Raw genomic sequence first — 20,185 nt, forward strand, 5'->3', positions numbered from 1 at the left:
TTTTTTAAAGATTTATTTATTTTATGTATATGAGTATACCACCATTGCTGTCTTCAGACACACCAGAAGAGGGCATCAGACCCCATTACAGATGGTTGTGAGCCACTATGTGGTTGCTGGAAATTGAACTTGGGACCTCTGGAACAGTAGTTGGTGCTCTTAACCATTGAGCCATCTCTCCAGCCCTTTTGTTTTCTTTCTTTCTTTTTCTTTTTAAGATTTATTTATTTTATGTATATTGAGTACACACTGTAGCTGTACAGATAAGGTTGTGAGTCTTCATGTGGCTGTTGGGAATTTTATTTAGGACCTCTGCTCGCTCTGGTTGGCCCCACTCTCTTTGGCCCAAAGGTTTATTTTTTATTATACATAACTACACTGTAGCTGTCTTCAGACGCAACAGAAGAGGGTGTTGGGTCTCATTACCGGTGGTTGTAAGCCACCGTGTGGTTGCTGGGATTTGAGCTCAGGACCTTTGGAAGAGCAGTCAGTGCTCTTACCTGCTGAGCCATCTCACCAGCCCCTTGTTTGTTTTCATTTGGCTTGGTTTGGTTGTTTTTTTGTTTTTTTCCCAAGACAGACTTTCTCTGTGTAACAGTACTCGTTGTCCTGGAAAGTCACCCTGTAGACCAGACTGGCTGCCTGCCTCTGCCTCTCAGGTGCTGGGATTAAAGGCATGTGCCACTACTACCAGTAGTCCTAAACTTCTTATGTGATCCAGACTGAGACGCCAACCCTGCCTCCCAGGTACTGGGATTACAAACAAGTACTGCCATACCAGATCTTCTTATGCTTTTTAAAACTTCCCCCAAAGTATATGTGTTTTAAAAAAAAGTAGTATAAATGATTGCAGCCTGCTGTATGCAATAAGTAAATGTCCCGGTCAGTGGCATCCAGAGAAGGGAGTTTATTGATTTTACTGCAGAGCTCCAAGGTTACCTGCGAGAATGTTTTCTCTCCCCCCACCATCATGTAATGTTTTGAATGTACTGATGTGTTTGGTTGCATGTGTTTTTTGAATAGCTGGTACTTTTTCCTTGGAAGTGATTTAGAGTCTAAGCCTTAGAGTATTTTTACAAAGTCTTGTGTTTTATGTAGCGGCAGAGAGAGGTGTTCAAACCCAGCACTGGATCTCTTTGTGAGTTTCAGGCCGGTCTATACAGATAGTTCAAGGTCAGCCAAGGTTGCATAGTGAGACCCTGTCTTTGGGTCACAGTGGCAGGAGCTTGAGACAGATGAGATCATATCACCTCCACAGTCAAGAGCAGAGACAGATGTTGCTTTCAACTGGGTTTCCCCACTCATGCAGTTCAAGACCCCTGTCTAGGGAGTGGTACTGCCCACAGTGGGCTGAATCACATCAATTGATGTTATAAAGACAGTTGCTTACAGGCCAATCCAATCCAATCCAATATAAACATTGTTTCACCAGACTTTCCTAGCAGATTCTAGGTTATATCAAGTTGACAATTAAAACTAACTTGTATGTGAGTCATCTTAACCAGCCATCAGGAATTTTTTTTTTTGTTGGGGGGAAGATTTATTTATTTCATATGTATGAGTATTTTACCTGAATGTATGTCTATGCATGTGTATATACCTGATGCCTGCATAAGCCAGAAGAGGGCATCAGAACCCTGGAAGGTGCGTGGCAGATGCTTGTGTGAACCACCATTTGGATGCTGGAAACTGAATATGGGTCTTCTGAAAGAGTGGTCAGTACTCTTAGACACTGAACTCTCTCTCCAGCTCCTCCAATCTAAATACATACTAGTTAAGGTTTAATGTCTTTGTTTTCCAGGAGTAAGTTGTTTTATTTCTCTAAGTAAAGACCACTTTGTGTGTGTAATAAAAACACTGCAGTTTATAACATAAAATAATCATGAGGGCTGGTGAGATGGCTCAGTGGGTAAGAGCACTGACTGCTCTTCTGAAGGTCCTGAGTTCAAATCCCAGCAACCACTTAGTGGCTCACAACCACCCATAATGAGACCTAACCTTCTCTTCTGGTGTGTCTGAAGATAGCTACAGTATACTTATGTATAATAATAAGTAAACCTTTGGGCCAGAGAGAATAGGGCCAACCAGAGCGAGCAGAGGTCCTAAATACAATTCCCAACAGCCACATGAAGACTCACAACCATCTGCACAGCTATAGTGTACTCGTATACATAAAAATCAATCAATATTTTTTTAAAAATCTTGATTTTGAGCTAAGGTATATCAGCAGCTTTCATTGGTACTGTATGTCATGACAGCCATGGACAGAGCATGCGTGTTCTGTGTTCGGAACCAAGGCTGCGTGGAAGTTGCCTTCATGCAGTTGAGTAGAGCTCAGTTCTACCTCAGATTTATTATACTTTAATTTTGAATGGATTTTTTTAGTCCTTGTGCACTCAGAAACCCTGTACTGTTGCCAGATTTCAACACCACAACCCCCATACACACACACATTCAGTTCTGTGGCCTCTATATGAATGTGTAACCCAGTTTAAAAAGCTGGGTGAGCCAGGCATGGTGGCGCACGCCTTTAATCCCAGCACTTGGGAGGCAGAGGCAGGCAGATTTCTGGAGTTTGAGGCCAGCCTGGTTTACAAAGTGAGTTCCAGGACAGCCAGGGCTACAGAGAAACCCTGTCTCGAAGAACAAAAAAACAAACAAACAAAAAGCTGGGTGCTAGCCAAGTATCCTACCACTGAGAGCTATATTCCCCAGTCCTCTTTTTATATTTTGAGATAAGAGTCTAAATTGCCCAGGCTGGCATTTCATATCTCAGACTGTTCTTGGACTTTAAGTCTTCCTGCCTCAGCCTTCCAAGTATCTGGAGTTACTGGCCTGTGCCAGTGGATCTTGCAGATGTCTTTGTACTGTCTCTTTCCCTGCTTTGCTGTGTGGATCGATCCAGCTTCAGGCTCAAGACACTGCTGCCTCAGACTCCTAAGTGCTGGGATTGTAGGGTGTACCCAGACCAGTACAAAATTTTAAGTGAGAATTTGACCTCTCACTTCATCATCATAACCCTTAGATCAATGTTTTTGTTTGTTTGTTTGTTTCTTGGTTTTTCAAGACAGTGTTTCTTCGTGTGGTTCTGGCTGTTGTGGAACTCACTATATAGTCTAGAATTTATGAAGATCCTCCTGCCTCTGCCTCGTGAGTGCTTAGACTAAAGGCATGCACCACTGCCACCACCTGGCTAGACCAATGTGGTTTTGTAACTTGATTGATAGTTTTATTAAATTTTAGGGGATGTGGTGGCACACGCCTTTAATCTCAACACTTGAGAGGCAGATGCAGGTATAAGGCCAGCCTGGACTATTGAAGCTTTGTCTCAATCAGTTAATCAATCAATCAATCAGTAAATGGATAATTGGATAAATGGACATGTGTGTGTGCGTACACACACACATAACACACACATACACAATTTTTATTTTATTTATTTTTATTTTTTGGTTTTTCGAGACAGGGTTTCTCTGTGTAGTCCTGGCTGTCCTGGAACTCACTCTGTAGACCAAGTTGGCCTCGAACTCAGAAATCCGCCTTCTCTGCCTCCCAAGTTCTAGGATTAAAAGTGTGCACCACCACTGCCTGGCTCAAACACACTTTATTAAAAACATTTTTGTTGGAGCCAGGGTATGATTCAGTACATAAGCACCTGATGAGGCTAACATTAACTCCCTAAAACCTAAATTAAAAAAAAAAATTTATGTATATGAGTACATCATTGCTCTCTTCAGATACCAGAAGAGGGCATCAGACCCCATTACAGATGGTTGTAAGCCACCATGTGGTTGCTGGGAATTAAACACAGGACCTCTGGAAGAGCAGTTAGTGTTCTTAACTGCTGAGCCATGTGTCAGCCCTAAATTAAAAAAATTTTTTAAAATTATGATTATAACCTTTTTATGAATATTTATTTCTGTCTGTATTAGAATAGTTGTCCATGTATGAGGGTTTTGTTTGCTACTTTATATATCTGTCAAACTTACCAATTATAGCTTCTGTTTTTGTGAATCTTCTGTGGCCATTTGTTTCTTTGAAGTATAATTTTCATTTTCTGTAATTTTAATTTCTGTAGTTGAAGGTGAGGATGGGGAGAAAGTTCAAGTGCTGTGGTTGGATTTTTTTTTTTTTTCCCCCACATCAGCCTCTTGAGTGCTGTGCTGGCATATTTAACATATCCAGTTGTGTAGTTTGGAAGTGTCTCTGTGTGTCCCTGGTTGGGCTGGTTCTCTTTAATCCAGGCTAGCCTCACACTCACGGATCTGCCTGACTCCATCATGAGTGCTAAAAGTAAAGGCATGCACTATCATCCCCTGCCTATAGTTGAATTTTATTACAAACTAAAGCATTTACTTGTATTCAATTTTAAGAACATATATCACTGCTGGGCATGGTGGCCTATGCCCTTAGTCTCAGCACTCAAGGAGGTCAGTGACACGTCACTGTGCCTAAGTGTGGTCCTTAGTAGTTTTCTCTGAGGTTGACTGTTTAATCATGTTTGGCTGTCGGCTGGTGTTATATGGTATTTATTACAGGAATGATAAAGCTGGCAAAAGTTAATTAGTAATATCTTTAATGCTTTAGTGTAGAGCAAATGCATGGTGTCAGACTTCACTCCTAGGCAAGTGTTAGCCTTTCTGGTAAGAGCGTCTTAACTTTTTCTCAATTTGTAGGCAGCATTACAGAAGCAGCAAGAAGTAGTGATGGCTGGGGCATCATTGCCTGCATCATCAAAGGTGAACACAACTGGAGCAAGTGATACCCTGTCAGTTAATGGACAGGCCAAAACACACACTGAAAATTCCGAAAAAGTCCTTGAGCCAGAAGCTGCAGAAGAGGCCTTGGAAAATGGACCAAAAGGTATGGTTTAGCACATATATTTATCCATCCAGGTGTCACTCTTAGACCTCCTGAAAAGCAAAAATCAGGAAGCTAAGCAGAGTAGCTTCTAGGAGCACTTAAGAGAGTGTGAGCCCAGCTCCTTTGCTCTTTGACTCTGACTCTGATGCTTCTGGTGATACAGACATCGACAAGCAAGGCTGGGGATCTAGTTCTGCTGAGAGAGAGCAGTTGCACAAGCCCTGGGTTTAGTTTGAGGCACCACATGAAACTGGATGTGGTGGCACACGCCTCTTATTCCAGCAGAGATCTGTCAAACTCAGCAGTTGGAAGTAAGGATAGGGAGGTTCAAGTGGTTTTTCTTTCTTCTGCTCCACCTGAGCCTGTGAGTGCTGAGCTGGGTTGAAGCATGCGTGGTAAGGAGGATTCCTGAAACGCTTTCTGACCTTCCTTGACTTTTTAGAACAAGTAACAGAAAAATCGCTTCAGAGAAGACCTTCTTTACTTTAGTCTTACCAAGAATTTATACCAGTATTTTTTTCAATTATTGATTTACTCTATAAATATATGTGTGCACACAAGGAGACCAGAAGACAACTTGCATAATTTGGTTCTCTTTCTACCATGTGGTTCTCATGAATAACCTCAAGTAATCAAGCTTGGTGGCAGTGCCTTCACCTACTGAGGCTTCTCATCAGCGGTTGTCTTGTTCTCTTCCTCTTCCCCTTCCCCCTCTTTGTCTTCTCCTCCTCTTCCTACTTTTTTTTTGGAGGCAGGATCTCACTCTGTAGCCCTGGCTTGCCTTCAACTCAAGAGAGCCGCATGAGTGAGTGCTAGGACTAAAGGGGTGCATGTGCCACCACAACTGTTGATTTGTTTCCTTTTGTGGCAGCTCAGGCTGGCCTCCAGCTCACTATGTAGCTGAGGATGACTTTGAATACTAGTTCCTACTTTATGTAGTGCTAGTGACTGAACCCAGGGATGTGTGCATACCCAGCAAGCACTCTGACCTGAGCTACGTCCCCAGGTCTGCAAGGGTTTGCACATGAGAGGAAATCTTGTAAGTGAATCCCATTAACGTAACTGGAAAACCTGCTGAGTTCTGCAGTACACATGAATACTGCTCAGTAACAAGATGTTTGTCCTGGCTGTCCTGGAACTCACTGGAGTCCCTCCAGTGAGTGGTTCTAATGTTGTCCAGGATTTTCTGTTTCTCTTAGCTCTTTTCAGAAAAGCCCTTAGAACTTTAAGATGCTCGGAGGTTGAGATTTTTCAACAGGTAGAATGAAATGAAAGCAGATTGTTAAGAAAAGTCACTCGTAAGATTGTGGCTTCTGTTTTATTGAAGGGTATGATGACCTCTGAGCACCTCTGACCTTGGATAGTATAATAACCTGAGAAGCCTTTCTATTCCCTCCGTCCTTGGTCTGAGCTAGCTGGATTGCGCTCAGTGTCAGAACACAGGTAGCCCTGTGCAGATGTTCTCTGCAGGCTAAGAACCCTTTGGCTTCAGCTTTTGTAAATCCTGTTGCCTTTAGACTCTCTTCCAGTGATTGCAGCTCCATCCATGTGGACAAGACCACAAATCAAAGACTTTAAAGAGAAGATTCGGCAGGATGCAGATTCTGTGATTACAGTGCGTCGAGGAGAAGTAGTCACCGTCCGAGTCCCGACTCATGAGGAAGGATCATACCTCTTTTGGGAATTTGCCACAGACAGTTATGACATTGGGTTTGGGGTTTATTTTGAATGGACAGACTCTCCAAACGCTGCTGTCAGTGTGCATGTCAGTGAGTCCAGTGACGAGGAGGAGGAGGAGGAAGGTAGGCCTTGGCTCTCATTGGGTCCTGCTAACACTCACGGACAGGGAGTGCTCTATTCAGGAGTGGGATGTTGGGTGAAAAGGTTCTGAGAAAGGCCCATCTGTCACATAGGCCCTGAACATGAGTTTCTTTAAAATGCCAGGAAAGTCTATTTGGTTATGAACCTTGTTTACTTACAGTCTTGTATATTGGAAAGCTGAGCCATCTCACCAACCCCAGAACCAGTTATCTTAACGGCTGAGCCAATTCCAAGGCTTTGGCATTTTATTGTTGGTTTGGTTTGTTTTGTTTTGTTTTTGAGACAGGGTTTCTCTGTGTAGCCCTGGCTGTCCTGGAACTCACTCTGTAGACCAGGCTGGCCTCGAACTCAGAAATTCTCGTGCCTCTGCCTCCTGAGTGCTGGGATGGCATTTTGTTTTTAACAATATTTATTCCTAAGTACTAGCAACAGAGTGAGACATTTCCCATAACACTTACCAAAAACTAAAATAGGAGGAGGGGGCAAGGAAAAGTAAGGTCTGAACAGTTGAGCTGCAAGCACTGCCTGAATCCCAGCAACAGGGCCAGCAGCTAAGCCTGTGCCAGCCTTCCTCATACAACAGAGACTCATTCAAATAGATAGAAAGGAAAGTGTGTGTGCCTCGGAAAGCGATTTTGTGAATGCTTCGTAAGCGTCCTGAGGAGTGTCTAGTGATAGGGTTTGTGCTCTGCATGCACACGGTCCCTAGCACCTGAAAACAAAAAAGGACGAGACACAGTTAGTTCTTAGCTCTGGCTAGATGTGATATCCTCAACTAATCGCAGCACTGAGGAGTCTGATGTTGCAAGATCATTATTTGATGCCAGCTAGGGCTATATAGTGAGTTCCAGGTCAGCCTGGGCTACTAAGAAAGACTGTGTCTCAAAAACTGAAGACAAAGGGCTGGAGAGATGGCTCAGCAGTTAGCAGCATTCCCTCCTGAAGAGGACCCACACTTGATTCCCAGCACCTACGTAGTTGTTTATAATTGCCCATAACTATAGTTCAGAGGAACTCTGCAGGCACCAGGCATGCACTCACTTCCTGTACATCATATATGCATACATGCAGGTCAGAAGTCCATGCACATAAAGTGAGTCTTTTAAAAAGCTAAGAAGGAAGGAAAGAAATTGGTCTGCTCTAAGGTCTGGTTGATGTTCTCTTGTCCTGCCCATTAGAGATTTTTTTTTCTTCCCTTTTTTCTTTTTTTTTAAAGATTGATTGATTGATTTTTGTTTTTTTTTTCAAGACAGGGTTTCTCTGTATAGCCCTGGCTGTCCTGGAACTCACTTTGTAGACCAGACTGGCCTCGAACTCAGAAATCCGCTTGCCTCTGCCTCCTGAGTGCTGGGATTAAAGGTGTGTGTCACCACACCTGGTGATTTATTTATCTATTATGTGTAAGTACACTGTAGCTGTCTTCAGACACACCAGAAGAGGGTATCAGATCTCATTACAGATGGTTAGAAGCCACCGTATGGTTGCTGGGATTTGAACTCAGGACCTTTGGAAGAGCAGTCAGTGCTCTTACCTGCTGATCCATCTCACCAGCCCATATATTTTTTTTAAGGTTTATTTATTTATTTATTTATTTATTTTATGTATATGAGTATACTGTTGCTGTCTTCAGACACACCAGAAGAGGGTGTTGGAACCCATTACAGATGGTCGTGAGCCACCATGTGGTTGCTGGGAATTGAACTCAGGACCTCTGGGACAGCAGTTGGGAACCCATTACAGATGGTCGTGAGCCACCATGTGGTTGCTGGGAATTGAACTCAGGACCTCTGGGACAGCAGTTGGTGCTCTTAACCACTGAGCCATCTCTCCAGCCCCCCAATTAGAGATTTTTAAAAAGAAAATTCCTTCCTACTTTCTCCTCTGACCCCCTAGCTAATAAATTTGGGGATTATTGCCACTGGGGCAATAGCTGGTAAAATGGACTGGAGTGATGGCTCAGGCACTTACTGCTCTTGCAGGATATCCAGGTTCAGTTCCCAGCACTGATGCAGGCTCAGAGACGCCTGCAGCTTCAGGTAGGGGTTCTGACACCTCCCTCTGTCCTTTTCACACACCTGCTTATATAGGATACGCATATTGACAAATAGGCCCAAATGTACAAGTAAACATTAAGATCTAAGGCAATCATAAGGTTTATAAAGAAGAGAACTGGGAAACCTAAGCTCTGCAGTGTGTGTCTCGAGGGAAGGTCGGGGTGTCTGCTCATAAACATTCCTTTCTTCCTTCCTTTCTCTCTCTCTCTCTTTCTTTCTCTCTTTCTCTCTCTCTTTCTTTCTTTCTTTTTCTTTTTCTTTTTTCTTTTAAGGGAAAAAAAAAACCCAAAGATCAATTTTGGCAAATTTTCTTTTTTTAAAGATTTATTTTATTTATATAAGTACACTGTGGATGTCTTCAGGCACACCAGAAGAGGGCATGAGATCCCATAACAGATGGTTGTGAACCATCATGTGGTTGTTAGGATTTGAACTTAGGACCTTTAGAAGAGCAGTCAGCTCTTACCCGCTAAACCATCTCGCCAGCCCCCAAATACCTTTTTTCTTAAAAAATTAACTTTTATTTGTGGGAGCATGTGTCTGGAGATCAGAAGAAGGTGTTAGAGTGCTGAAGTTTGAGGTGGTTGTGACCACCTGATGTGGATGCTGGAAACCAAAGTCAGGTCCCTGCAGTGTAGCAAGCAACTTCAACCACTGGGCTTGCTTTCCAGCCCAGCATCAAAGACATTTCATTAAAGTCATTGCTGGAGTAAAGCTAATTTTATTGGGTCTCCTTTATGTGTGCTGAGATTTTGTTTTGTTTTGCTTTTTGAGATGGGGTTTCATGGCTCAGGCTGGTGTGTAGGCAGAGTGGCCTTGTGTCCACAAAAATGCCCTTTGCATTCCTTCCTCTGGGATCACGGATCATGTCAGCACAGGGTTTGGTTTTTCTTACCTTTTGATTTGGGATTTCACAGCTGGCCCAGACAGCTCTCATACTCATTGTGTGGTTTAGGTTGCCCTTGAATTTATTACAGCCCTCTTGCCTGGTTTCCCTTGTGCTGGAATTATAGGTGTGAGCCACCGTGTTTGGGTCTCCTTCCCCTCTCTCTCTCTCTCTCTCTCTCTCTCAAGCTTTCAAATGTTTAGAATTCCCCCCACCCCCAAGGGTTTCTCTGTGTAGCCTTGGCTGTCCTAGAACTCATACAATAGACTAGACTGGCCTCAAATTCATAGAGCTCTGTCTGCCTCTGCTACCCAAGTACTGGGATTACAGGTGTGCACCACCACTACCTGGCTAGTTTCTCTAGTTTTTTGTTGTTGTTGTTATTGTTGTTGTTGTTTTTCTTTTTTTGTTTTTTTTGAGACAGGGTTTCTCTGTGTAGCCCTGGCTGTCCTGGAACTCACTTTGTAGACCAGGCTGGCCTTGAACTCAGAAATCTGCCTGCCTCTGCCTCCCGAGTGCTGGGATTAAAGGTGTGTACCACCACGCCCGGCTTCTCTAGTTTTTAACTTCTTAAATTGTACATTATACTTATCTTAATGAACCATTATTGATACAAGTTTTTACCTCATTTTCTAAGATATATTACAAGCTACTACAACTTGTTTTATTTCCTTAAATTCCTCTTGAGAGCTTCTCACACTTTTAAATTTCATGGCTGTGAGCATTAAAATACAGTTAATAGGGGCTGGTGAGATGGCTCAGCAGGTAGGAGCACTGACTGCTCTTCTGAAGGTCTTGAGTTGAAATCCCAGCAACCACATGGTGGCTCACAACCACCCATAATGAGATCTGACACCCTCTTTTGGCTCATCTGAAGACAGCTACAGTGTACTTATGTATAATAATAAATCTTTTTTAAAAAATACAGTTAATAGATGTTGCCAGGGTTCACTCTGCCATGGTAGAAACCTAGAAGTCTTTTTTTCCTTGAGGTTGTTTATATGTAATATGTTAGACAATTTGGAATAATTAACTCATTCTTCTAGACTGACTAGTAGTGTTTCTTTCCTCACTTGATGTTGTTATAGCCCAGGAAAGTATTAACAGTGAGAGTCTTGATCAGAGCTCATTTTTATCCACGTGTTTTGTCTGTTAAACAGGACTAGGAAACTGACACTTTGTAGCTGCCTCTGCATACCTCTCTACTGTAGTTTTTATATTTAAAATATATAGAAGCTATAGTCTGCCTAGGCTACCTTCTACCATTCCTAAAATGAAGATGGCCTCGTAGGAGATCAGCACAGAGCTTTCTTCAGTGTTCCCTGACTAAGATTGTCATGTATAAGGAAGGAGTTAGGAACTGAATAGAAACAGAATGAGTAAAACAAGGCCAGGAATGTGAGCAGCAGGAACACGGAAGGCTGGGGTACAGGTTGTTACCTCCACCCTGTGTCTGTCACTGCACTCTCCGAGCCCAGCAACTGTGCATGGTGGTGGTCAGGCCTTCAAGTGAATGACGAACATGCGCCTGCATGCAGAGTTGAGACTACCTCAAAACGTGCAGTTTGATTGCTTGTGAGTGAGGTGATTGCTGGGTCTAACACTTGTCTTGTGTCTTCTGTTCTTTCTCACTGTCTTACAGAAAATGTCACTTGTGAAGAAAAAGCAAAAAAGAACGCCAACAAGCCTCTGCTGGATGAGATTGTACCTGTGTACCGGCGGGACTGTCACGAGGAAGTATATGCAGGCAGCCATCAGTATCCAGGGAGGGGAGTCTATCTCCTCAAATTCGATAACTCCTACTCTCTGTGGAGGTCCAAGTCCGTCTACTACAGAGTCTATTATACTAGATAAAGCTGGTGTCACAGAGTCGGGAGTCTAGGGTTGAGCAGAACATGACGTTTCATTTCCTTTGACTTTTGTGGCGCATAGGAGTCCGTGTCTATCTTCTCGGTTTTGTTCTGAGGGTTTATGACTCACTGAGAACCAGGATTCCTTGAGACTCTTTAGCATCAATGCTCTGAGGTTAAAAGCGGAAGACTCATCTAGCCTTGGGTGCTGACCAGCAGAGCTGCTAGTGGATAATGGAGTTACATGAGCTTCGTGTTACTATTCAGTCTCCAAAATAGACGTCCCAGCGTTGCCCTGACCTGGCTGGGGGGCGCATTGCTGTCTGTGCCTGTGTTCTGCAGAGCCACAGTTAGAGCTGTAACTGGGGATGCTTCTGTACTGGTCTCCTTCAACGCACCTGGCTTTGACTAAGTGCAGCAGTTTGAGACTTCACCAAGTATAGTAGAAAAACAAATGGCCTCAACTTGGTCTTACCTGAGTAACCAAGGCTGCTTTTGCTTTGGGTACAGCTATGTAGTTAGTTGTGTTACAGAGAATTATTTTCTGAGAGAATCTTAAACTTAGACTATTCAAATGCAGTCGATACTGGCGTGTGGAGATTCACAGAAGACCTCAGCACCCATCCCACCAGGTCCTTGGACTCACAGACCTTTCCTTCATTTGCCATTCACACTGCTGCTCACAAAACAGAACTCGGTGACTTTGTTTTAATATAGTTTTGTGGACCATCTCAAATTGAAACTATTTTCTGTAAAAAACCTATAGCCAGGAGTTTTATAAACTCACCTGGCACCTACTGAACTAAAATATGCAAAATCTGAACTAAAATATGCAAAAATCACTTTAATATAATTTGACATTTGAGGAGTACCATTGCACTAACAGGAAATCACTGCCAGAGACAGCCCACATTTCCTTCTAGTTGTTATTAGGGCACAAACCACTCCACAGTCCCAATGTGGAATTACAGTCTAAAGAAAATTGGAACTGCACGTGCCTAAATGTTACAGCTTTAATCTGTATTATGACTTGCTGGTGGTAAAAGGAATATCTTTAATTTTCTTATGAAAACAAATCCACATTCATTTTTTCACATTTGTCTAAGAGGTTAAGTATCTGAAGGGAGGGTAGTGTAGATAGCAAATGACAGAGACAGTGCACACCTAGTGTATTGTCACTGAAGTCTTAGGTTTAACTTGACATCACAGGTCCCTTCCAGGGGTCCCACTGGGTAGCTGCAGTGTGCACCGGTCACTACATTCAGGCTATTTGAGGTTTTCATATGCTGCATTTCTTTGTTTTTAACACCTGGTTTTATAGGTTCTCTTCGTTTGTTAAGAAACTGGATTCTTTTCTCCTAACCAGTGCTTAATTTGTGTTTTTGGATTTTCTTTCAGTAGTAGTCAAATGTCTATGCTGTTACATCCAGAATTTTCATTAGGCTGCCCCACAGCTCTTCTGTATATATAGAGACCACAGAGTTAGGATTTTTTTTAATGAGAAAAATACTGTATTTAAAATGTAAAATAAACTTTTAAAAAGCAAGCACTAATATATATTTCTTTCAGCCTTTGATTACAGTTTTGTCCTTGCACATGTTAAGATAAATTATCTTCTAAAAACCCTGTTCTTGGGAGCAGTGTATGTCACTTTACATGGCTGTTTCTGTCACATGTTCATAGCTGAACATTTTTGGTTATAACTTTTTTTATTGCCTTTGGCTGTTGATTAGTACCGTACAAGTGCGATTTCAAAAAGACCTTGAAAGTAATATATTTAATCAATTAAAATGTTTCTCTGTAACTCGTCGATGTTTCTGTTAATACAGTTTCCTGAAGCACTTAATTGTCTTTCTTCATTGAGATAGAGTGAGAAATGCCTTAGATGATGTTTTCTGTTTACCTAGTTGAAAAAATACCAAAGTCTTTCTGACTGGCTAGTTTCCCCTGTGAATCATAATGGACTTTAAATTGTCCAGACTTGACAAGAAGAAAAGTGTTGGCTTTTTGTCCTGCAGATGACCAGGTTATAAAGTATTTTCCAGGGCCGCCTTTGCTGTGATGTGGGAGATAACCTATTTTATAATGGCTCCTGGGGCATGTGGAACAGACCACACTGATGCATCTTAGTCCCTGTTCTGGGTGTGGTGAATCTTAAGTCAAACCCAAGGACAGACGGGAGCTCCTGTGATATCAGCAGATTTTGGAGGCCAGGTCTTAACCACTGTCTTACAGAAGAGAAGCACCTGCTTGCAGATTGTAAATGGCTGTCAGTTATCCACTGACCGTGACACTTCAGCAACCCAAGCCAGCTTTTTTTCATGCAGCGTAAAACCGTCTGTGTATCTGTTGGGGGCGAAGCACATCTTAATTCATTTCTCTTCACCATCGTGGTGGCCAGGATGGCCTCCAGCTTCTGCCCTCTGTGCTGAGATTATTGATGTACGCATACCCAGCCAGTGTTAGACTTTTAATTTATTCACATGTATAGGTGTTTTGCCTACATGTATGTCTGTGCACCACGTTCATGCCTACAGCATGCAAAGGCCTAAAGAGGCATTAATTCCCTGGAACTAGAGTTACAGACAGTTGTGAGTTGCCACATATACATTGGATTATACATGTAAACAAGGATTTTTGTTTTGTTTTGCGTTTTGGGGTGTTTTGGGTTTTTTTGGTGGTGGTTTTTTTTTTTTTTAAACTTTAAAAGCGCATCTAGGGGGTGCAGAGGTGACTCAGTGGTTAAGAGCTTGTACTGCTCTTCAGAGGATGTGAGTTCAGTCCTAGCACTCACATGGGCTGTTCATAATTATACCTTGAGCTCCAGAAAAATCTGATATCCTTTTCTGGCCTCTGAGTATCCATGTTCTGTGAGCATACTCATGCAAACACATATATGCATACACATTAGTAAAAAATAAATCTCTAAAAACTCTATAGTTTGTTTTAGAAAACCTTTCCAAGCCAGTGGTGGCGCATACCTTTAGTCCCAGCACTTGGGAGACAGAGGCAGGCGGATTTCTGAGTTTGAGGCCAGCCTGGTCTACAGAGTGAGTTCCAGGACAGCCAGGGCTACATAGAGAAACTCTGTCTCGAAAAACAAAAAACAAAAAAACAAAAAAAAAAAAGGAAAAGAAAATGTTTCCAGATATTAAACACAGGTGTAATAACCATTACCCGAAGTGTTTGATACCACAAGTGTTCCTGGTTTTAAGCTTTTTCATGTACTGGAGTGTTTGTATAGACACACGATGTCCTGGGATCCGAGTGTGAGCATGAAAGTCACTTGTGTTTGGTGTGCATGTTATACTGATAGCCTGCAGATGAGTCTGCCTGCATTTGACAGTGGCCCCCCATGTGAGATCATTTACAAACTCACAATGTGTGTGGTTCCCGAGGGAAAGGGAACCACATTGCTGTGCATGTTTGCCCAGCTGAGTTCATCCCAGAACCCCATGGAAGGGTGGAAGGAGAGAGGCATATCCCACAAAGTTGTCCTCTAATGTCCACATGTGAACTGTGGCATGTATGTGCTCGTGCACGCACACACGTACACACACACACATTAATAAAGTATAAATCTACAGTGAAATTCCACTGTGTTTCCCTGGTAACCACTAGTAGCGTAATGCATTTCTTTCTATTGATTGTTTGCATTTCCCCTCCTGGACATTTCCTGTGTCCTTTACTTATCCCAATTAAACTTCTTTTGGAGTTACTTTATTTGTTTGAGTGTTTTGCCTGTGTGTATGCTTGTGCACTACACATGTACACAGTGCGCACAGATGTCAGAAGAGGGTATCAGATACACTGAGAAGACTTAACAGCAGCTGCCATGATGGGACCTGAACCTCTACAAGAAAACTAAGATTTCTCAACCATCAGTTAAATAATTTTGTATGGTTTTATCATTTTTTTAATTCAGTTTAAGCTGAGTATGGTAGTGCATGCCTTAAATCCATCATTAGGCAGAGGCAAGAGATCTCTGGATTTGAGGCCAGACTAGTCTCTGTAACAAGTTCTAGTATAGCCGTGACTACCTAGACTGTCCCTAAATAAGTAAGTAAATAAGAATAGTTTACATCGTTTTACATAAAGGGCTGACAAACGGTTCTGGGTGGCTCACCTACTGTCAAGCTTAAGGACCTGAGTTCAATCCCCAGGACTCGATTTCCCAAGGTGGGGATGCCCAGGAGACTTAACATCTTCTTCAAACCACATTCAAACCATGGCATGTGTGTGCACACCTGCACACAAAAGGAAAATTTAAAAACCTTTCTTCCCAACTCTAGTCTGTATCTTGCGTGTGTGCATGGGTGTTTTGTTTTTATTCCTTGTAGGGTTTTGCTTATTTCCATATGTATGAGTTTCTGTGGTGTTGGGTTTATGTTGTATATTTTAATTTCATTTTTAATAATTGTGCCTGTGGGGATGTATGCCCTCAGAGGTCAGAAGAGAAAGTCAGGTCTCCTAGAGTTGGACTCACAGGGGAGCTGTTTTTCTTCTAGTCACTGTTCTGTTGCTGCGAAGAGACACCATGACCAAGGTTGCAGAAATCTCTGAGCTACAGAGTGAGACCCTATGTCAAAGAAGGGAGAGGGAGAGAGGAGAATGGGGGTCAGAAAGAGGGCTTAGACCAGTGGTTCTCAGCCTTCCTAATGCTGCAACCCTTTAACACAGTTCTTCATGTTGTGGCAACCCCCAACCATAAAATTATTTTTGTTGCTACTTCACAACTGTAATTTTGGTACTGTTACGAATCATAAATGCCTGATATGCAGCCCCTGTAAAAGGGTCATTTGACCCTCGGGCTTAGAGTTTAGAAGCCCTTGTTGTTTTTGCAGGGAGCCCAAATTTACTTCCACATATACTCAGACACACATATACATAATTTGTGTTTGAGTGTGTGGTGTGGCTCCTCCTTGAGAAGCCCAAGCCCATCCCTGTCTTGGGGCTTACACACACACACACACACACACACACACACACACACACACACACAGGGAATCATGAGTCAAGTCTGACTTACACTGAGTGGTAAGCCTGCCAGGGCTATATGCTATATGTTACAGCAAGACTGACTCGGGGAGAAAAAAAAAAAAAGCACCATAGCTGTTTGAGCTTTCTGGATGGAAAGGCCTCATGCTTTAAGAGCTGAGCTGCATCCCACTGCAGCTGACATAACATTACAAGACCAACCCCAAAACCTGACAATTGCCACACATCAGGGGACATACTCTGTGCTCCTGTTGACCTGTGATCTCATGGTCTAGGAAATGAGAGCTAACTCTGAAGGTCTTTCCTGGCAGGTTGAAGGTGTGTGTAAAACGCCTTGGCAGGCAGTGCAATAAAAATGGTAGTTACCATGGGGTGGGAAGGTGCCTCATTTGGCCTTTATCCCCCACCCCCCATCAGTAGGCCGTTGAGGTACAGCAGTCCCAGAACCTTGCTGCAGGGTGTGGACAAGTGAACCTTTTCTCCATTTGGACATTGTACCAGTAAGCTGGCCAGAGGAACTGGTGTCCCCCGCCTGCTGTCTGTATGACCATGGTCTCCTCCAATTCCAACAAGAAAGGTTGGTGCCTCCCTCATCATAAGGAGTGCCACCTCACTAGCAGGAAGTAGAGTGGACTTTGGCACTGGGCAAGCAGGAAGGTGTGATCTGCTAAAGAGTCCAGCGTGGCGCAGATGGCAGTGGGAGTGCAGTCTGCCCTGGTGCCTGAGCTGTGTGGAAGATGTGGGTAGGCACAGAGCCACAGACTCAGGCTCACAGGCTCATGCCTCATCCTGGCACGTGCAACCAGGTGGTGTCCTTGGGGACAGGAGTGTCATCAGCCTGCCCACATCAGCTCGGGAGCCGCTTCTTGCATCAGGGACTCTATTGCATTCAATAACAACTTAACTAAAACTGGGCTCTTTAACGTATTAACTCAGAGGGAGTTAGTTGGCTGTGTCAAGATGAAGCTGGTGTCTCCTTCCTGCCCGCCAGCTGCCAGAAACCCATTGAGCTGGACAGTAAACGCAAACTTTTTTTTTTTTTTTTTTTTCAAGACAGGGTTTCTCTGTGTAGCCCTGGCTGTTCTGGAACTCACTCTGTAGACCAGGCTGGCCTCGCACTCAGAAATCTGCCTGCCTCTGCCTTGCGAGTGCTGGGATTAAAGGCATGAATGGGAACTATGGGAACTTTGCATTTTCTGTGAGAAGCAAATGGCCACAGAAGTAGCTGCTGAAGCTCTGGTAAAGAGTGCAAGGGCTGTGTGGTCCAAATCAGTAATGGAAATGACAAGACTTCCCCATGAAGCAAGGCTGCTTGACTCAGAGAGTACCTGCTGTTGAGTAAGGGACATGCTTGCTGCGGACCAAGGAGAACTGGAGGCGGGGGGGTGGGGGGGTGGGGGGGCAAGTCTGTCTGTGGATGTCAGTCTGAGGGTTCTCAACTTCCTGGAGAGGATGCATGTGCCACGTTTTCACTATTCGTTCATCTGTCCGTGGACAACTTGGTTGATTCCAGTTCTGCAGTGAATAAAGCCACAACAAACGTGGACATGCAAAATCTCTGCGGCTAGTATATGGACTTCTCTGGGTGTGTGCCCGGGCTAGGGTATCGAGTTCTCTGCCCAGGACTGAAATAGCGGGATTGTATGGTAGTTCTAATTTTCACTTTTTAAGAAATATCTAGGGTCTGGCGAGATGGCTCAGTGGTTAAGAGCACTGACTGCTCTTCCGAAGGTCCTGAGTTCAAATCCCAGCAACCACATGGTGGCTCACAACCACCCATAATGAGATCTGGCACCCTCTTCTGGTGCATCTGAAGACAGTTACAGTGTACTAATGAATAATAATAAATAAATCTTTAAAAAATATATCTAAACTGATTTTCACAGCGGGTGGATTAATTTGCACCTCAGCAACAGTGAGCAGGGGTCCCCCTCGCTAACATGTGTTGTCAGATCTGTTGAAGGTAGCCATTCTGACTAGAGTGAGGTAATAAATACATCGACATGGTTTCACTTTGCATCTCCCTGACGGCTCGAGTCATCGAACACTTGGAGATCATTCTTGGGCATTTGTGTTTTTTTGAAGACTATTGAGTTCATTTGCCCATTTGTTGGTTGACAGTTTTATTTCCTTGGTGTTGAATTTCTGCAATTCTTGCTGGGCATGATGATGCATGACTTTAATCCCAGTTCCCAGGAAGCAGAGGCGAGAGTCCAAGGCCAGCCTGATCTACATCGTTTCAGGCCAGCTAAGGCCAATGTTCTGTAGGTCTTTATTAGATCCAAGAGTTTTCTAGTTGACTCAACAGAATCTTTTAAGTGAAGAACCATGTAGTCTGTAAATAAGGATGGTATGACTTCTTCCCTTCCTTCTTTTATCCTTTTGTCTTGTCTTTATCAACTTGCTGTATCTAGATTCAAGCACTAACCAGGAGTGGGTGCAGGGGGAGAGAAGCAGGCAGAACTCTATGAGTTCAAGGGAGCCTGGTCTAAATACAGAATTCCAGCACATCTTGCGATACATAGGGAAATCTTGTCTCAAAAAAGCCACGGGGAGGGGTTGTGGTTCTGAAGAGATGGCTCAGTGCAATGGAGTTGCTCTTGCTGAGGACCTGACTTGGTTCAGTGTGGGGAGCGGGTGTGGCGGCAGTTCCAAAGGCGCCAGGGACTGCAGCTAAGTCGTATGACTTGCACCTGACTTCCTCATATAAACCACAAACATCGTGAGAGCTGCACAGGTGTACCAGGTTACTGTCGAAGCCATTTTGGTGGAGATATGCCCCTGCTGCCCTGATTAGCTGAAGCTGCGTACCTGGTGAGGTGATGTGGCCTGCTGTGAGTGGATGGGAACTGATAGTATATAAGAGTGAGAAGCCCAGGGCTCAGGGTCTTTTGCCTATACAGTCAATGCGCAGCCCAATAAACGTGTGCAGAAGGATCCTATTGTGGTGTCTTTCTTGCTGGCAAGTCAGGCGTCTCACAGTTCAGGTACCCACATGATGGTTTGTAACCTCTGTAATTTCATTCCAGGGGATCCAGCAGCCTCTTCGGGCACCAGGCATGCACATGGTGCACTTACGTGCAGGCAAACCACATGAATACATGAAATAAAAATAAATATTTAGAGAAAAAGATTCAAGGGCTGTATAAAATAAGAGGGAGAGTAGACATCTTTGTCTCGTTCCTGGTTCTAAGGGAAATGCTCCCTTTGTCTCCACTTAATGTTGGCTGTAGGTTTGTTGATACAGCCTTTATTGTCTTGAGATATGTCCTGTCTCTAAAGGCTCCAAAACTCTGGGGGCCAGAGAGATAGCTCAGCAGTTAAGAGCACTGGCTACTCTTCCAGAGGTCCAGAACCACGTGGTGGCTCACAAATGTCTGTAATGGGATTTAATTTTCTCTTCTGTGTACCTGAAAACAATGTGCACACATACACATAATAAAATATATATTATATATATACATATATAATAAAATAAATCTTAAAAAAAAGACTTCAGAACTTTCATCATATTGAACTTTGTTAAATGCCTTTTCAACATCAATTGATACGATTATGTGGTTTCTGTCCTTAGGTATACTTATATGGTATGTTACACTTAATGATTTGCATAGATTAAACTAACCTTGTCATTCTGAGATGAAGTCCACTCGGCCATAATGTATAATCCTCTTAATGTGTTCCTAAATTCAGTTAACAGGTATTTTGTTAAG

At 43.3% G+C, this 20,185-nt stretch overlaps 1 protein-coding gene across 1 annotated transcript in view; it reads left to right on the forward strand.

The window, feature by feature from the left end:
• Acbd3 (acyl-CoA binding domain containing 3) overlaps positions 1-14,197 on the forward strand; it is a 29,320-nt gene extending 15,123 nt beyond the window's left edge. The window contains exons 6-8 of the mRNA XM_021170997.3: positions 4,677-4,863; positions 6,381-6,665; positions 11,267-14,197. Of these exons, the coding sequence (XP_021026656.1) occupies positions 4,677-4,863; positions 6,381-6,665; positions 11,267-11,478 (684 nt within the window). The 3' untranslated portion in view covers positions 11,479-14,197. The remainder of the gene's footprint in view (positions 1-4,676; positions 4,864-6,380; positions 6,666-11,266) is intronic.
• Positions 14,198-20,185: the final 5,988 nt, after the last annotated feature.

Source organism: Mus caroli, unplaced genomic scaffold, assembly GCF_978045245.1.
Source record: "Mus caroli unplaced genomic scaffold, Mus_caroli_1 scaffold_1, whole genome shotgun sequence".
NCBI lineage: Eukaryota > Metazoa > Chordata > Mammalia > Rodentia > Muridae > Mus > Mus caroli.